This window comes from Mesoplodon bidens, assembly GCF_964165515.1.
Source record: "Mesoplodon bidens genome assembly, chromosome: 17".
Classification (NCBI taxonomy): Eukaryota; Metazoa; Chordata; class Mammalia; order Artiodactyla; family Ziphiidae; genus Mesoplodon; species Mesoplodon bidens.
Window position 1 is genome coordinate 66,721,666 of NC_138174.1, and position 17,531 is coordinate 66,739,196.

The 17,531-nt window shown below is 40.0% G+C and overlaps 1 protein-coding gene across 2 annotated transcripts in view; it reads left to right on the top strand.

Annotated features, from left to right (window-relative positions):
• UBAC2 (UBA domain containing 2) overlaps positions 1 to 17,531 on the top strand; it is a 165,250-nt gene that overhangs the window by 99,216 nt on the left and 48,503 nt on the right. For both annotated transcript variants that reach the window (XM_081214650.1, XM_081214651.1), the window contains 2 exons: positions 56 to 179; positions 3,657 to 3,704. In XM_081214650.1, coding sequence (XP_081070776.1) covers positions 56 to 179; positions 3,657 to 3,704 — 172 coding nt within the window. The remainder of the gene's footprint in view (positions 1 to 55; positions 180 to 3,656; positions 3,705 to 17,531) is intronic.

Below are 17,531 nucleotides of genomic sequence, written 5' to 3' on the forward strand. Positions count from 1 at the left end.
TTTTAAATTGAGTGTTATACCATAGTGATTTTTTTTGTTTGTTTTGTTTGCATAGCCTGGCACCTGTGTTTGCTCTGTTTGTACCATTTTACTGCTCCATCCCGAGAGTCCAAGTGGCACATATTCTGGGCCCGTTGTCCATCACAAACAAGACACTGATTTATATATTGGGACTACAGGTACAGTATGCATTTTTATGTTCATGTTTCTTTAACCAGATCTCTCTCTCTCTCTTTTTTTTTTTTTTTTTTTCTCGGTCTTTTTCTCATTTGATCTCCTTGAAACCAATGTGTTTTTCTCCCATAAGTTTGGCTTCGTGATCTATATCAAACGTTCAAAGGAAGTGTTACAGAACAAGAACGTCAAGGCATGTAAGATACTAGAATACTTTCATAGCCTTTAGAAATCTGATAAGAGCTTTCACTGTAATTTGTATCGGTGGAAAATATTTTAATTTCATTGTACAATTGCGTTTAAGTATCTTCTAAAAATCCTAGTATGAAATGGAAACAAATGAGAACAGTCAGAAGGTGGAAAGTGGAGAACTGCTGTCAAAATTAATTTATTGAATAGAGTGTCACAGATAAAGCTCTGAAGCAGGAACCAGATACGCTCTGCCAGCTTCCTAACTCCCGAGCTGCACGGGCTTGACTGCACTGTCACCATCCACTAGATGGTTGGACACGAAGGCCCTTAGAGGACTGACCGTTTGACTTAAATTGAAAAAGATTATCTTCACCAGTATTCAGTGAATATTGATTGCTCTCTGCTGGGTTCCAGGCGCAAGAATAGAAGATACATGTGATTTTCAGTTTTCAACCTGTAGTACCTGTCACTTTTCTTTCACTCTCACACCTTTTGATGTAAACTTTTATTCTGCTGTTTCCTGTGGTACCGTGTGTAGCTTGGCCTTTTGATCCACCATTATGCTCATAACATTCCTTACCCCACGCACGTGGAACCGGATACCAGTGTCACTGTAGAATACCCTGCTCCCTCCCCTTTTAACCTTCAGCATTTCCTCTAACTTCTCTAGTCTGCTGTCCCGTGTTAGCAGTGGCTCATCAGGGGTGGGTGTTTCCTAACCACTTTACAGCCGTTTCTCATGAAATGTGTTTATTCTTCATCTCTCAACCTATATAGCGTTACACTCTCCCTTATTCTCCTTAATACTCCTATAACCTAATAGCCCATTTCCGCATTTTACTGTTATTACTAGGATTTGCTGTGGCATGTTTAATTTTTTTTTAAGATGTTACAACAGAAGGCAGAATGCAACGGTAGAAGAGCACCCTGGATGGGGGGGGGCAGGAGACCCAAGTTCCAGTTCTGACATGGCCCACACTACCTTGAGACTTGGGTCAAGTTATGGAAGCCTCTAAGCCTCATTGTTGACTCTAGTTATAGAGCATCTTTTGAGGGTGAAAAACATTGTTTTATTCATTATGGAAGATATAACAATTGTAAATATTCATTGTGGAGTAGGAATTCAGTGGAGCATTGTGGAAAGTCTTTGGAGCCATGTAGACTTTGGTTTAATTAGTTGCTCTGGTAATTATTTTCTTTCTCTGTCACTTTTTCTGAGCCCCCATTTGCCCATCTGTAAAGTGGGGACAACGATATCTATCTTACAGTGTCATTGGAAGGATTAGAGATATAGCATTGAGTTTTTAGGGTAATCTGAACAGATAATAAGAACTAAGTCAGTTGGTTCCTATTATTAATTAATCATTTATGTCTCTATGGCTGCCACCTTTGGTTTTTCTGAGATTGTGAGTGGGTTGTTTTCTTTTGTTGTGTTTTGTTTTGTTGGTGAGGTAGAAGTTGGTGCCAGGAAGCAGAGGTGGAAATGCCCCTGGCTTCTTGATAAACTCTGCAGTCCTTAGCATGAAGGGCATCCAGGGTTTCTTCTTGCCTGTCCCTTGTCAGCCCCCACCCCTCCCCACCTTGACATGAGCGTGAACCCTTTGTTCCCCAAACTTCTGTTCTCTCCTTCCATCCCTCCCCTCTGGACCTTCGCACACGTTTCTGTGCCTCTGTCTCTTACTCAACAACTTCTTAAAACCAGGGACGTTTGACGCATGAGTGGATGAGTGAATGAATGACTTAAATCATTATCAGGAGAGCAAAAATATTTGTGAAGGGTCATTTAAGTGCACATGGCCCAAGGGCCAGTCCTGTAATGCCCGGTGCTGGGGGCTGTGGAGGATGAGATGAGGCATGAGATGTGGCCCCTGCCCTCAAGAAGCCCCTCTGTGGGAGGAAGCATACAGTAAGTACTGTGAAAGTATTAGCTGTTTTATTGTTCTCTATACTTTTAGAAAAAGGCCACAGAAAAATATTTTTGCACATAATTCTCATCCTTGTTATTATCAGTCATTCACACTGAACAAGCATCCATGCTAGATCAAAGGATTAAATTTTAGATCAAGGGATTAAATTTGAAGTTGTAGCCAGTGCTCATTTCCACGTTAGCTGACACAAGAGCACAGCTTGTCAGATTCTTTTTTTACCTGTGCTTTGTCATCTCTTACCTTTGTCTTCTTTCTGTGTATTTCTATGTATCCTTGATAAATGGGCACCACTTTGAGGTTTTCATGTAGCACAGTGTCAGCAATGAACCCGCTTCTTTCTCCACAAGCAGAAGTGCTTAAACTCCCCATCTAAAGATCTAAATGTGAACAAATGCTAAGCTACAAGCCTTTTTTTAATCTATATATGTGACTTTATTTTATTCCCTAAATATTTCAGTGTATATTTCCTATAAACAAGGGCATTCTCTTATGTAACCATTGTTCAGTTAACAAAATTGGGAAATTAACATTGATACAATCTTATTCAAATTTTTATCTTATTCAAATTTCACCAATCGTCCCAATAATATCCTGTTATTAGGCTACAAGTCTTTTCTTTCTTGCAGGAACGCTTTGAGATGTCTTGTGACTTTTTTTTTTTTTTAAACCCTGAGCATACCCTTGGATGTAAATGATTTGGAAAACAAAGGGAGAGGTTTCGTGAGACCCAATTCTAACTGCTTTTGCCATTAATGAACTTTGATACCATTACTTAGTTTGCTCTTCTTGGGTAAACTGGAATGAGAGTATCAGCAGTTAAGCAGAGCAGCATTGGACATGGACCTGTATGCTGGCAGATGTCTTCCATCTAAAACTAGAGTAGCAATAACAAGAAATTGAAATGAGAGAATTATATAAACTAATATTACATGTCATTACTTAACACCAAGCATTGGGTGGTGACTACATATTTTGTATGTTGTTAATGCTAATAATTTCTTTCTATATAGTATTTTACTTTGTTTAAGCCAATTAATGTCCACTTGTAATTAAGAATGTGCTTCAGTTTCACTTACTTTTCTTTGCACGGGAGTGGGCTGGGTTCAACCAATCTGTTTTAGGCTATTGAAAAGCTGAGTTAGGTCTTGGTATAAAAAAAAAGAAAGAAAGGAAAAGAAAAATTAGTATGTTGTTTTCTTTTATATAACAGAATTGATATTTATTAATTTTCTATTTGTTTATATTAAGATATGTATAATTAAGACTTAATATAAATGGTTATGGCTGTAGTTATGTAAAAATAAATATGCTGTGACTGGCAGTTGAATTTCATTTTTAGTTGCCTTTTTTTTTCTTTTATAGCTTTTCACCTCTGGTTCCTACATCTGGATTGTAGCCATAAGTGGACTTGTAAGTGTGATTCCCCCCTCCCCCAATTCCCCCTCTTTTCTGAACAAACTTTAGGAAAAACGTCATATTTAGATTATGGGTCATATTCAGGTGTCAGATTGCATCTCAAAGCTACTTCCTTAGTGAGGAAAAAGCCAGTTGCATGGATAATTGAGATGAAAGAAGCCAGTTTGTCTCAGTTTTCAAGGTAATTTTAATGAAAGTTTTAGCTCAGTTTGTCAGTGTTATTTTTAAATTACTTAGTAGTTGAACTCATAGTAGGACAAAATGGCAGAAGAAGAAAATGAAGAAGTTGGATTTACCAAAATTAGTGAGAGATATTCTGCTTGTTTTGGAAAGAGACATGGTCATGCAAGGGGAAAAATAAGGTTAAGTGGAAAGTCAGGTGGATTGGAACTGATGGAAGATTCATCAGGGTGTGTGGCCAGAGAAGGAAGAGGGTGCATCTCCTCTGTGGGCAGACCGCCTTCATCTCCCCCATCCCCACCCTGCTGTATTTTATTTTATTATTTTATTTTATTTTATTTTAATAAGCATATAAGTTTATTTTAATAAACTCTGTGAGGTATTGAAGATGAATCTAAAGCATGAAACTGAGCTTTATTTTTCATCCATGGCTTAAATTTGAACTCCCCAATTTATCTAAAAATAAGTTTGTAACTAGTATATGTGAAATATAGTTTTCAATTTCTTTCTTGGAAAAGACTAAGAAAATTACAGACTGGATTTATAGTAACATGTATAACATCAAAGGGAAAGGATTTGGAAATAACTGCATTCCACTACAGACATTTTAAGTAAGTTATCACTACTTTTTCTTGTTTCCTGGGTGAATGGTATTTTGAGACACTGGGTCATTACTTTAAGCCTGCTCACTTCTTTCCTTCCTTTATGCTCTCTGTTTTATTCCTTTTCTATGTTTATTCTTTTCATATACAACTTAATCCTTCACTCCTCACAACATCCAGCCAGAATTCTGGGGATTGAAGTCACTTTGTTTCCCCCTCCCTAAACATTTTTCTCAGATGCCCAGATTTGCTTCAGGAGCACAGAGCTGAACTCCATTGTGGGGCCTTCAAGCCATCTGAGCCACCTGGTATTCTTAAGACTTGTAGTGATTTAAAGGACAGCCTGGGGTCATACTAATCCTGTGGGGCACAGTGGCCAGGCTCTGCCCAGTCTAATCTCATCCCCACTTGAACTGCCAGCTTGATTGGCAGGTACTTAACCAGCCTGCAGACTATAGGTAGTTCATTGCTTTCATAATGAAAGCAGCCTGAGAATTCACTCTTTTGTTCATGATAACGTTCTGTTTCTCTTAGCAGTGATAATCTTGAGCCCTTTTTTTTGGATATTTTCCTAAAGCATTCAAAAATCTGCGAAGTACCTTACTGTGTTACATTCCATTGTGTTAGTTTACTGTTAATTGATTTGCTCACATTATCTGAAGCCCCTTTGATAACTCATTATGTGGCTCATTTGGTTTAAGGCATCCCACTTTCTGTCTTTATTCTGTTTTCAGATTCCGGGTTTTAAGATAAGTTCTTGTTGTCACCTCGGAAAGTTTCACTTGGTGACATGCAGTGCTCTACAATTGGAGGTTCCATGTTTCATCTCTTTCTAGTCTTTTTAAAATCTAAAGTATGTGTGTTGTGATCAGTCTTTTCTCATACAGATGCTTAACAGGTGGTAAGGTGCTTGATTTAAGTTTTTAAAGGAATCAGAAGTGTGACAAATTTTTCACATTAAAATTCCTAGTTTCAGAAGAGTGGAAAGAATTGCTCAGCATTTGAAATATAATCCCCAGATGAATGTAGCTAGCATTTGAATAATCCCACTATTAGTAAACACCTCTGAGACAACGGAATCTTCACGTTATAGTAACTAATTCAACTAATATTACTGACCTCCTACCATTACACAAATCTGATAAATCTTCATATCAGCCTTGTTCTTTATTATTATTCCACCATAGTTAGATGATACTATCTTTACTTAAGATGATTAATGTCAGGGATAATTACACCAGTTTTCCTTCATGCTATACCATGGATGTGAGTGCTTGTTTTGAATTTAATGAATATTTTGTTTCTGACTTTTTCCAGAAAAATCATACTTTTGTTATGAAATATTTAATATAATATGGTATACTTCAGATAAGGATAATTACAAAGGAGGATATTCAAATTATTTGTGAATGTTTGGTTTACCCACACCACTGATTGAGGGATCGAGATCTGAGATTTCATGAAGCCACAGCTTGTCCCAGATGTCTCTTGCTCAACCTGACTTCTCCTCTCCCCGTATTTATCAGGCAACTTCCCTTTTTTGTTTTTGTATGGGGGGGGGTTGTTTTTATGCTAAATAAAATACTAAAAAGAAAATAAAACTTTTATTACCAGAAAGAAATGCACAGATGGTTTCCAGTGTTTTGGAGGAATGTTAGAAAACCTGTTGATAAAATAATCACCTTTCAGCTCTGAAACCAATAGTTCTCCTAACATACTATACGTAGTAAGGAAGTAATTTTATTTCAATCTGTGTTTTTAAGAGAAAGAGCTTTTTTTTTTTTATAAAAAGACATTTGTATAAACCTAAGTCATGTGTTATCTGCTGTCATAGAAACCAAAGCCTTTACTCATGCCCTTCTGAAAAGCTGCCAGCTTTGGCTTTATTTTGTTTAGCTGTTGGTGGATTTATTTTGCTTAGGCTGCTTTTTGTCTCTCCTTGTGTCACCCATTCTTTCATGATTAGAAATGTTTCTGAGTACATAGCTTAAAAATGTCCTGCTGACTAAAAGAGGAGGAGGAGATAAATTACATCAGTACAGTATTTTGCTAGGTGGGAGTGCACTTTCTGTCTTCAGTGATGTCACAGAAAAGAATAAGGACTAAATATTTTTCCTGGGTGGAGGCGGGGTTGGGGAAGTGTGTTTGGCTTATGAGGAGCAATAATGAGTTAATTTGACCAGGACAGCTGTCTCCCCACAGTTCTGTTTTGTGATCCCTCAGGGATTCCAGCTGCTGCCAGAAAGGATAAGGGTCATTCGGTTTTACGTAAAGATTAAGATTACAGTAAGTCCCCTACATACGAACCTTCAAGTTGTGAACTTTCAGAGATGGCAGTGCGCGTTCACATGTCCAGTCAAGTTAGTTCACGTGTCTGGTGTACATTGTCACGTGCGTGCATCCTCTACAAGTGGTTGTGCTTTTGTGTACTTTACGGTACTGTATAGGGTACAATACTGTACCCTATACAGTATCTGTACAGTAGTACAGAATCTTTATCTCAAGCCCAGGATGTCAGGAAGCAAAAGCGTAAAAGCAGCGGTGATGTAGCTGGTACTTGCCTGTTCACTCGATGCCAGCGCCTGGAGGCCAGCTGTGGTACTGTACTACTGTACTTTTCCAGGTACTGTACTGTAAGACTAAAAATGTTTTCTTTATTTTTTGTGTTTGTTTTTCATATATTATTTGTGTGAAGAGTATTATAAACCTATTACAGTACGGTACTGTATAGCCGATTGTGTTAGTTGGGTACCTAGGCTAATTTTGTTGGACTCACAAACAAATTGGATTTATGAACGTGCTCTCGGAACAGAACTCGTTTGTATGTAGGGGACTTAACTGTATTCACACGTACCATTGATACATGTTTTAATGTTGTGTTGTTCTTCCTTTGACAATTCTGGCTTTTAACACCAACATTTTTTTTTTTTTGGCTGCGTTGGGTCTTCGTTGCTGCGCACAGGCTTTCTCTAGTGTGGCAAGCGGGGGCTGCTCTTCGTTGCGGTGGCTTCTCTTGTTGCAGAGCACAGGCTCTAGGCACGTGGGCTTCAGTAGTTGTGGCTCGCGGGCTCTAGAGCTCAGGCTCAGTAGTTGTGGTGCACGGGCTTAGTTGCTCCGCGGCATGTGGGATCTTCCCAGACCAGGGCTCGAACCCGTGTCCCCTGCATTGGCAGGCGGATTCTTAACGACTGCACCACCAGGGAAGTCCCAACACCAACATTTAATATCTAAAATACGACTGTTTTCATGAAAGTTTGCAAAATTGTAATTGGAAAGCTTGGCTATAGTAGCCAAGTGAAATATTTCAGTGTTAAGTGAGTGCTTCAGAATGTTAGTATACACCTACTTTCGTCATATTCGCACCTCATGTCTAACTACTCTTCTTCACGTCTTTGGTGAGAGACCTTCAAAAATTGAGGCCACTCTATATATTCACAGTTCCTCCAGTCTTGTTACACATTAGTACTTTTTTTTTTCCTTAAAGAAAACGTTGCTTTCTTATCGAACTTTATTTAAGTTCTTTTGTGGTTCTACAGAAAGTCTTTGGGCCCTCCGTATCCTTGCACTTCTTCATTTTCTGCCATCTTATGAATCATAGTTATGAGTCATTACCCCTGGGATGTACCCTGATTCTCAAAAGCTGATGTCTCGGGCCTGAGCTGATTCTGGCATGATTAAAATAGCCTGCTTTTGCCAGTTTTTCTCTTTTTACAGTTCACATCTTTATCATCATCTGGTCCTCTTTCAGGCTGTTTCGCAGCAGATGAACAGACAGGCCTGTACTTCTCAGACTCCAGGCTTCTCCCCTTCAACCTGTCCATTTACGATCTAGTCATTTCCTGCGTCTGTTACCTGTTCTGTACAGTATGTCAGACTTTGATTATCTTGTGATCAAGCAACCTTAGTGTGAGAGAAAATCTGTCCTACCCAGTAACAAGATTAGAAACGTAGATTCACACCAGATTCGTTAGGACTTTGGCTGTGGTCTGAGTTTGTATTTTTATCTGTAGGCAGGGAGGATCTTTAAAGCTTTTCAAACAAAAAACTTCACAATGGTGCAAGATTATAGAAGTCTTATTAGGGTTTGTAAGTCAAAGAAGGGGGGAAGGAGAGAGTTGAGCAACCTTGAAGGAGTCAGGATGGCTCATTTGTGGGCTGTGATTTGTCTGTCTCTCTTCCCCCAACAAGAGTTTTGAAGACAAAAAAGTAAAACGTTGTCTTATGGTAACTGTAAAAGAAAAAGTATCAGACAGAACCTTATGTTGATGGGCTTTCCAAGTCATGGTATATCATTAAGGAGAAAGCTTATGGAACTAGCATAATCTACTATGGAAATCAGAACTTCTTTGGAGTAAGTTTTCGAGCCCTGACCTGCGTCTCGGGTGAATGAGGATGGGGAGTTGGGTCCTCTGAGCCTTGCCCTGCTTTTCCTGCCTTTCTCTGCTCTTCATGCTTCCTTTTCTTCTTCCTTATTCTTGCTTCCCTTAGATTTCTTTTCCCAATTCACCAAAAGAAGGGTACAGTGTCGCAGGTCAGGTAACTCATCTGATGCCCAGGGTTTTCAGTTGAACTTTAGGGACTGAGATGATTTTCTAGCAGTTCACTGAAAATGAGGGCAGGGCTTCCCTGGTGGCGCAGTGGTTAAGAATCCGCCTGCCAACGCAGGGGACACAGGTTCAAGCCCTGCTCCAGGAAGATCCCACGTGCCTTGGAGCAACTAAGCCCGTGCACCACAACTACGGAGCCTGTGCTCTAGAGCCCGTGGGCCACAACTACTGAAGCCCGCGCACCTAGAGCCCGTGCTCCGCAACAAGAGAAGCCACCGCAATGAGAAGCCTACGCACTGCAACAAAGAGTAGCCCCGGCTCGCCGCGACTCGACAAAGCCCGCATGCAGCAACAAAGACCCAACGCAGCCAAAAATAAAGAAATTTATAAAAAGAAAAAGAAAATGAGGACAGAAGCTGCCGAGGGAGGTCAAGGCTGGTTAGAGCTGTGAGGTGGGTTGGGCTTGTGAAAGAACCTAGTGTAGAAGTAGAAGATGGCAGTGGATCCTTAAGAAACAGCCATTTAGAGGGTGCTTTCACCTTCTTGCATAACACAGTATTTACAATCCCAACACCAAATTGAGTGCTTATGAGTCCATTGTACAACTCTCTCTCTCTCTCTCATTCATTGATTCATTCATACCTTCTCTCTCCCCCCATTTTCCCTCCCTTCCTCTCTGTGCCCCCTTCCCCTGTCCCAAAACCTCCTGTCCTCTGCCTTGTCATGACAATTACAACTCAGTCCAGGGCCGACAGAATGTCTTACTAGACAAGTGTTACACAGGGAGTGACTAGTAGACTTTTTTTTTTTTTTTTTTTTTTTTTTTGGCTGTATGTGGGCCTCTCACTGTTGTGGCCTCTCCCCTTGTGGAGCACAGGCTCCGGACGCCAGGCTCAGCGGCCATGGCTCACGGGCCCAGCTGCTCCACAGCATGTGGGATCTTCCCGAACCGGGGCACGAACCCGTGTCCCCTGCATCGGCAGGCGGACTCTCAACCACTGCGCCACCAGGGAAGCCCGACTAGTAGACTTTTAAATGTTCAGTGCAGAACAGATGAAATCATGCCAATGTCTTGATAAAACTGTCAGAGAAGTGCCTCATAAAATATAGCTATAAAATTTTCATTACTGTAACTTACCTTTTACTAACTTACCTTTTTTTAGGCAAAAACCTTTCAGAGGCTTTCAAAATTAGGCCTCCTCAGGTCCCTCTCTCAGCCCGGTGGACCCTGTGCTCCAGGGACACTGAGCATCTTACTCTTCCCGACATCTCATGCTGTCTCAGGATTCTGTGCCATCACTTATTTTTCTTTAACAAACACATGGCACTTACTATGTACCAGGCACTTGTGGTAGATTATATTGTTTGTTCAACTGTTTTGTTTGTTGAGAATATTTGCTGCCCGTCTCTATGGGCCCCTCCCTGCAGGGCCTGCCCCTACATGCCCTGTTAACATCAGACTCTCCTCTGTGACTTACGTGAGCCACTGGACCATGAGCAGAAGTGATGAATGCTTCACAAGCAGAAGTTTTAAGAACCATTGTGTGGTTCTGCCATTGCTCTGTTCTGTTTGTCATGAGAAAAGCATGTGACATATAGAAGCTGCTCCTTCAGCCCAGACCCCAGAATGAAGAAGACACACGGATCAGGGCTGTGGCCAGCATGTAAGATGAGTGAGGAATAAACCTTTGTTATAAGCTGCTGAAATTTGGGATAATTTGTTACCACAGTATAACCTAGAGAAAGCAGACTAATACAGCTCTTTTCTAAGCAGTTTGCGAATATTATTTAATTAGTCCTCCTGAAAACCTGATGATGTAGGAACTGTTGTCCCCGTTTTATAGATGAAGAAACTGAGGCACAGAGAACTTAAGTTATTTGCCAAGAATAACTGATAAGTAGTGGAGACAACATTCAAATGCAGGTACTGGAGCTTTGGTGTCTGTGCTCTTAAGAGGTGGCTTTGCATAACCATATGCAGTTTCTTCCAACTATATCCATTCCTTCACCATTAGATGCCTTCTTTTCCTAGAAAAAACTTATTCATTTAAGTTCTCACTCTGAAGCCTTTTCTGAGTCTGCCCTTTCAGTTTAGAAACTATACATTATTCTTTATTTTATAATCCCCAATGCCTAGCAAAGTGTCTGGCATTTTATCTTTATTCTATAACTAATTGTTGAGTTTCAAAATTCAGTATTATCAAAATAATTATTTCTGTGCAATAAAACACTGTAACTCTTCGTGATTGTTAGGATGCTGTCAATGTGTACTGCCTTACTAGGTTTGTTTTTTTTTTGTTTTTTTTTTGTTTTTTGCGGTATGCAGGCCTCTCACTGTTGTGGCCTCTCCTGTTGCGGAGCACAGGCTCCGGACGCGCAGGCTCAGCGGCCATGGCTCACGGGCCCAGCCGCTCCGCGGCATGTGGGATCTTCCCGGACCGGGGCACGAACCCGTGTCCCCTGCATCGGCAGGCGGACTCTCAACCACTGCGCCACCAGGGAAACCCTCCTTACTAGGTTCTTGACACGCTCTGTGTGGTGGTGGAGAACCTGGGCTTACCATTTGAAAGATGAGGAGGCTGAAATTCAGGTTGCACAGCTAATGGATGATAGAGCCAGGACCAAAGGCCAGGTGTTCTGGCGGTCCAGTGGGTTCAGTGCCTTCCACTGCACATTTTAAGGCTCTCATCCATGTCTGTTTCAACCACAAGACACTTAGGTACAAAGCTGTTCTTAGATCTTCCCTTGACTACACCACTAAGATGAGGCCCTGATCATCGTCAACGGAGACACGATTCTGGGGGAGGTCTTGGTCATGAAGAAGTTTTAAAAGTACCCAGAGGTGCCGAAAGACATATCCACAGCAACTTCCTGCAGCCTTCATTAAAAATATTGTGGGCCGACCAATATCCAAGAAAACTTGATCCCGTTGGCAGCCTCTGCTTTCTCCCTATTGTGAAGAATTCTGTCTATAGCTGTACTGTACTTTCTTTTCTAATATCATCAAAGATATTTAACTGGTCCTCCATATGATGGATTAAAACTGCAGCTCAAACCTCACCTTCAACAAACTCTTTGTCTTGTGTTTCTGGCATTGTCATGTACAAGAAAACGAAGTAAACGATGGCTTTGAGAAAGCATAAAGGATAGTATAAAACATATTGAGCTGGGTCAGTACTGCTGCTGGTCAAAGGAAAAAGAAATGGAGATAAGGAAGAGGTTAGCAAGAAAAACACGCATACGTTTTCATTTTAGATGATTACTGGTAGATTACATGGCTGTTGCCCCACAGAGCATTTTCTCACAGGGTCTTTACATTGTTTTCCTATCAGGAGATGGAAAGTCTTGAATCAGTTTTGATTATCTCTTTAAACTGATTTTTTAAAATAGAAATGTCCAGTGTTCCTTCCTCTTTGCAGCTGATTGTGTTGATACTTTTCCTATATCTTGACTTTAACCTCTGGTAAAGAACTATGGTAAAAATCAGTGCATGAGATTTTGAATATATTAATTATAAACAACAGCATATTATCAGAAAGTCTTATGTTAGTTTATGTTAGCTTGGAATATTTTTAAGATATCGGAAGTTTTTTATTGCTAAAGATTGGTTTTAGTCTCTGAAAATCCCACCTCTTTTATAAAGTTTAAGGGGAGAATTATATATCCAGAAATGTCTTAATCTTTCTAGATCTTCACATTTTTATGAAAATTTTTTTTCTTTTTTGTTCATTAAAGTGTTACATGCAATAAAATTTACCAATTTGAAGTATACAGTTTGGTGAATTTTGGTCATTGTATACAGTTTTGTAACCACCACAGTCGGGATAGAAAACAGTCCCATCACCCTAAACATGTTTTTCATGCTGCTGTGAAGATCTGCGTACACATTTATGTGTGGACATATGTTTTTACTTCTCTTGGTAAATGCCTAGGAGTAGAATTGCTAGAATTTATCATATGAAAAATATATGGTACCATATTATCTTACAAAGTGACTGTGCCATTTTGCATTTCCACCATCAGTACGCGAGCATTCCAGTTCCTCCGCCTCCTTGCCAGAACTTCGCATTGTCAGTCATTTTAAGTTCAGTCATTCTAGGTGGCATGTAATTATATCTTGTGGTGTTAATTTGCATTTCTCTAATGACTAGTGATTTGGGCATCTTTTCCTGTGACTACTAGCCATTCGTATATCTTCCTTTGTGTTGTGTCTGTTCAAATCTTTCACCCACTTTTTCGTTGGGTTACACTTGTATTATAATTAAATCAAAAGGGTTCTTTTTATATTCTGGATATAAGCCCTTTGTTGGATATATTTTGTAAAAATTTTATACCAGTCTGTGGTTTGCCTCTTTGTTTCCTTAACTATGACTTTGAATAAGCAAAAGTTTTAACTTGATTAATTCAGTGTTTCAAGTTTTAAAATAGTTTGTGGTTTGGTATCTTAAGAAATATTTGTTAATCTGATGTCACAAACATTTTGTCCTATGTTTTCATCTAGAATTTAATAGTTTTTGCTGTTACATTTAGGTCTAAGATCCACTTTGAGTATAATATTTGTGAAGTTAAGGGTTGAGGTGTATTTTTTTCCATACAGATATCTAGCATTGTTCCATCAACGCTGAAAAGACTCTTTTCTCTTTTGCGTATTACCCTAGCAGCTTTGTTGAAAGTCCGTTGACCAGTGTGGGTCTGTTTCTTGACTTTCTTTTCTATCTCAGTGATTTATATGTTTGTTCTCATGCCGGTACCATACTGTTTGAGTACTTTTGAGTATGGTAAGTCTTGAAATCAGGTAACATAAGTATTCCAACTTTGTTCATCTTTTTCAAAACTGGTTAAGCTATTTTAGGAACATTGACTTCCCATACGCCTTTTTAAATCAGCTTACAATTTCCTTCAAAAAAGAAAAAATACAGTTAATATTTTGCTTGAGATTGCACTGAAAGTATAGATCAGTTAGGAAGGATTGCCATTTTGATATTTTAAAATATGGCCACAAATTATTTTCTACTTCAAGAGATGGAGCTTAATTCCCCTCTTCTAGAGTGTGGGCTATACTTAGCGATTCACTTATAGTGAATAGAATATGGCGGGATGGAGCGTGACTCCAAAAGGCTGATGATAAGAGACACGTTACTTCTATCCTGCTCCGTCTCAGGTCATTCATTCTGGGGGAAGCCAGCTGCCATGTCACAGGGGTACTGAAGCAGCCCCGTGGAGAGGTCTGCATGGCACAGAATGATGGCATCCTGCCAGCAGTCAGCACTGACTTGCCAGGTGTGTTTCTGAGGCACATTAGAAGCTGGTCCTTCAGCCCCAGTCAGGAGTCCCAGATGCAGGCGGGTAGGCCGACAGCTCAACTACAGCCTCATGAGACACCTTGAGCTACAGCCACCCAACTAAGCAGTCCCTAGATTTCTGACCCACATAAACTGTACATATAATAAATGCTTATGGTTTTAAGCCCCTGAGCTTTGGGTAATTTGTTATTCAGTACTAGATAACGAGTACAACTATTTTAACAATATTGGGTCTTCCAATTCATAAACATAATATGTGTCTACATTTTTCTAGTAATTCTTTAATTCCCCTTTTTAATTTTTAAAATTTTGACGTACAGGCCCTACACATCTTTCATTAAATGTATTCCTAAGTTTCTGTGGGGTTTTGATGCTATTTTAAATGGAGTTATTTTGTTCCAAATGTTTGTTGCTTGTATGTAGAAACGCAGTTGATTTCTGTATATTGCTGTTGTATCCTGTAGTTTTGCTGAATTTGTTGTTTCTGGTAGCTTTTCTGTGGATTCCTTACAGTTTCCCACATATACGATCAAGTCATCAGGAAATATGTTTGGTTTATATGTTTTACTTCTTCATTTCTAATCTGTGCCTTTTATTTTTCTTGCCTATTGCACTAGCTAAGACCTCTAGTCCAATGTTAAATAAGAGTGGTGAATAGACATCCTTGCCTTGTTGCTGGTCTTAGCAAAGGATTTCGTTTTTCCCTGTTGAGTCTCTATCTGTAAATGCCTAAGTTGTTCTTGATCTTTACATTCACTTTTAACTTATTATTTTTAGTCCACTGTAAGAAGCAGATTTTAACATAAGCCTGTTTTCCCCTCAATTTTAGTTTGTTGAATCAGTTTATGAAAGTGAATATAAGTTTAAAGGGGGGTGGTCTCCTTGTTGAAAGGGAAATTCAAAGGTCTTTACATTTGAGCGTTCGATTAAGGCTTTTTTCCACGTGCTAGAGACTCTAGCTGACTCCCAATGTATTTTTTTCCTTCGTAACAGAACCTTCCTCTTCTTTGAGGCAGCAAGGCCTCCAACTACACGATCACATTTCCCAGTCTCCTTTGCAGCTAGGTATGGCTGTCAAACTAAATCCTGGCATCCTGGCTAATGAGCTATAAGCAGACATATTGGTGGGACTTCTAGGAAGGCTCCTTAAAGTAGCCTTTGGTCCTCTTGTTCTTCCTCATTTTCTTCTCCCCGCTGCCTGGAATGCAGTTAAGATGGTTGGAGCTTTTCTAACATGAGGGAGAAATAAATTTGTGTTGTATTTAAGCCACTGTTGTTTGCAGCTTTCTGCTTTATGCAGTTAACCTAATCCTCTTGACGCGTGATTTTCTGAAAGAAAAAGCTTAGAGCAGCTTTCTAAGACAATTGGTTAGAAACAATCTGTTATTAGTTTAATTAATTCTGTTCCTATTCTAATTCAACTTTTCAAGAATCAGAAGGATACCCAGTGTTTAAATAGATACTTTAAAATAATATTGAAAAAGCAAAGAGGGCTATGGGAAATTCATGTGAATCACTTTTGTACTTGACAGAGAACAAGACAGCAAGACTCTTTCAATAAGTGCTTAAAGCCACATGATTCTGTCATGAAAACAACAGTCATTTCATAATTAATCACAAATGGCACAAATAACTTCGGGCATTTCTAACTTGTGTACATACTCTTTGCATAATAAAATGAGTAATTTCCAAAGTTCCTTCCTTCTTTCTTTAGCGTTTTTCAGTGAAGGAGAAGGAACAGGAAAATGTAAGTTTCGTTAGAGCAGGAATTTTCTTTGTTTTGCCTCCTGCTGTATCCCAGTGTTTAGAACACAGCCTGGCACCTTATAGAAGTTCAGTAAATACGTGTTGAATGAATACGTGAGGCCTCAGCGGGCCTGGTTTCCTCAGGACTTGAGTGAATATGAAGTCTGCATGAAGGGGTCCAGACACAAGGGAACGTTTGTTCCCTCAGCTCCTCTTTATCTTGGGATAGCAATGCTCTCCCCCCAGGAAAGCAGCCCCTTGTGTTTATCCTACTGTCCCATTAGATGACAAGTTTCTTGAATGTTGGGACTGTGGTTCACCAGGACCCTGGCAGTGTAGTTTGCCAGGTAGGTTTTTGTTCAGCCACAGTTGACTGGGGAAAGAGATCAACAGAAAGCTGAGTGCTGGTGCCAGGTCATGGTTTCTCACCTTTGCTGGCTGTGGTTTCATGCTAACACTAAACAAGACCAGAGGACAGTTGAGGTTTACTCTCTGTAATCAAGGGAGTTTCACATGTTTCCACCCAGCAAATTAAATGCTTTTTTCCCTTTGGCCTGGACTTTCAGCTGCACAAGGTCCGGAATGCTCTCTGGTTGCTTGACCTCTGGGCCCTTTACCTGGCCAGGATTCCCAGCTCCTGCCGCTTGAATGCTCTGGTTCCAGCTCTCCCTGCCCTTCGCAGACACAGCCCGCTTGTTCATTTCCACTGTATCTGAGCATCCTGGCCCTGACTCCTGGCCTGCCCGAGATCACTGCCACGGCTTCATCCCTTGTCATTGGGCCTCTCAGCTTGATCTTGGGCTTCTGGGCTCTGAGGGCCTGCCAGACCTCTCCCTTAGAATTTCCCCTGGCCTCTTGACGTTGCAAATCCCAGCAGGTGGTCTATTTTTAAAGCCTCTTTTTTCACAAACTCTGTGGGTTTCAAGAAGACTCTCATTCAGAAGTCCCAGTATAAGAAGGGTTTATGAGTTAATGAAAAAAGTTAAAAGTAATGTGTAAATGTAAAGTAGTATAATAAATAAGTGATACTCTCTCAAGGCTTTTGGGAGTAATGAGGTATAACTTAGGTAAAATGTAATGTGTTTATCTTATCCCCCATCTTCTCATAGAATAGGGTGATGTGATTATCAAATATTTTTAGGAAACTAAATTCTTAAAGCTCTTTATATTTTAATCCTTTGTGTGAATACCTGTGTTGACCAAAAAATTAATCAAGAGTCAGTCTAAGAAAGCATGGAAAATTTTATCCGAGCCAACCCAAGGATTATAACCCAGGAGACAGCCTTTCAGAGAGCTCTGAGGACTGTTCCGCAGGGAGAAGGGGGAGGCCGATACACATGTGATTTTGACGAAGGAGTACATGCAGTCAAGCACACATCTTAGTAGAAGGTTACTGCTATTTGCAAGGAACAGATACCTTAGTTCATGGTTTTAGTGCTTTTC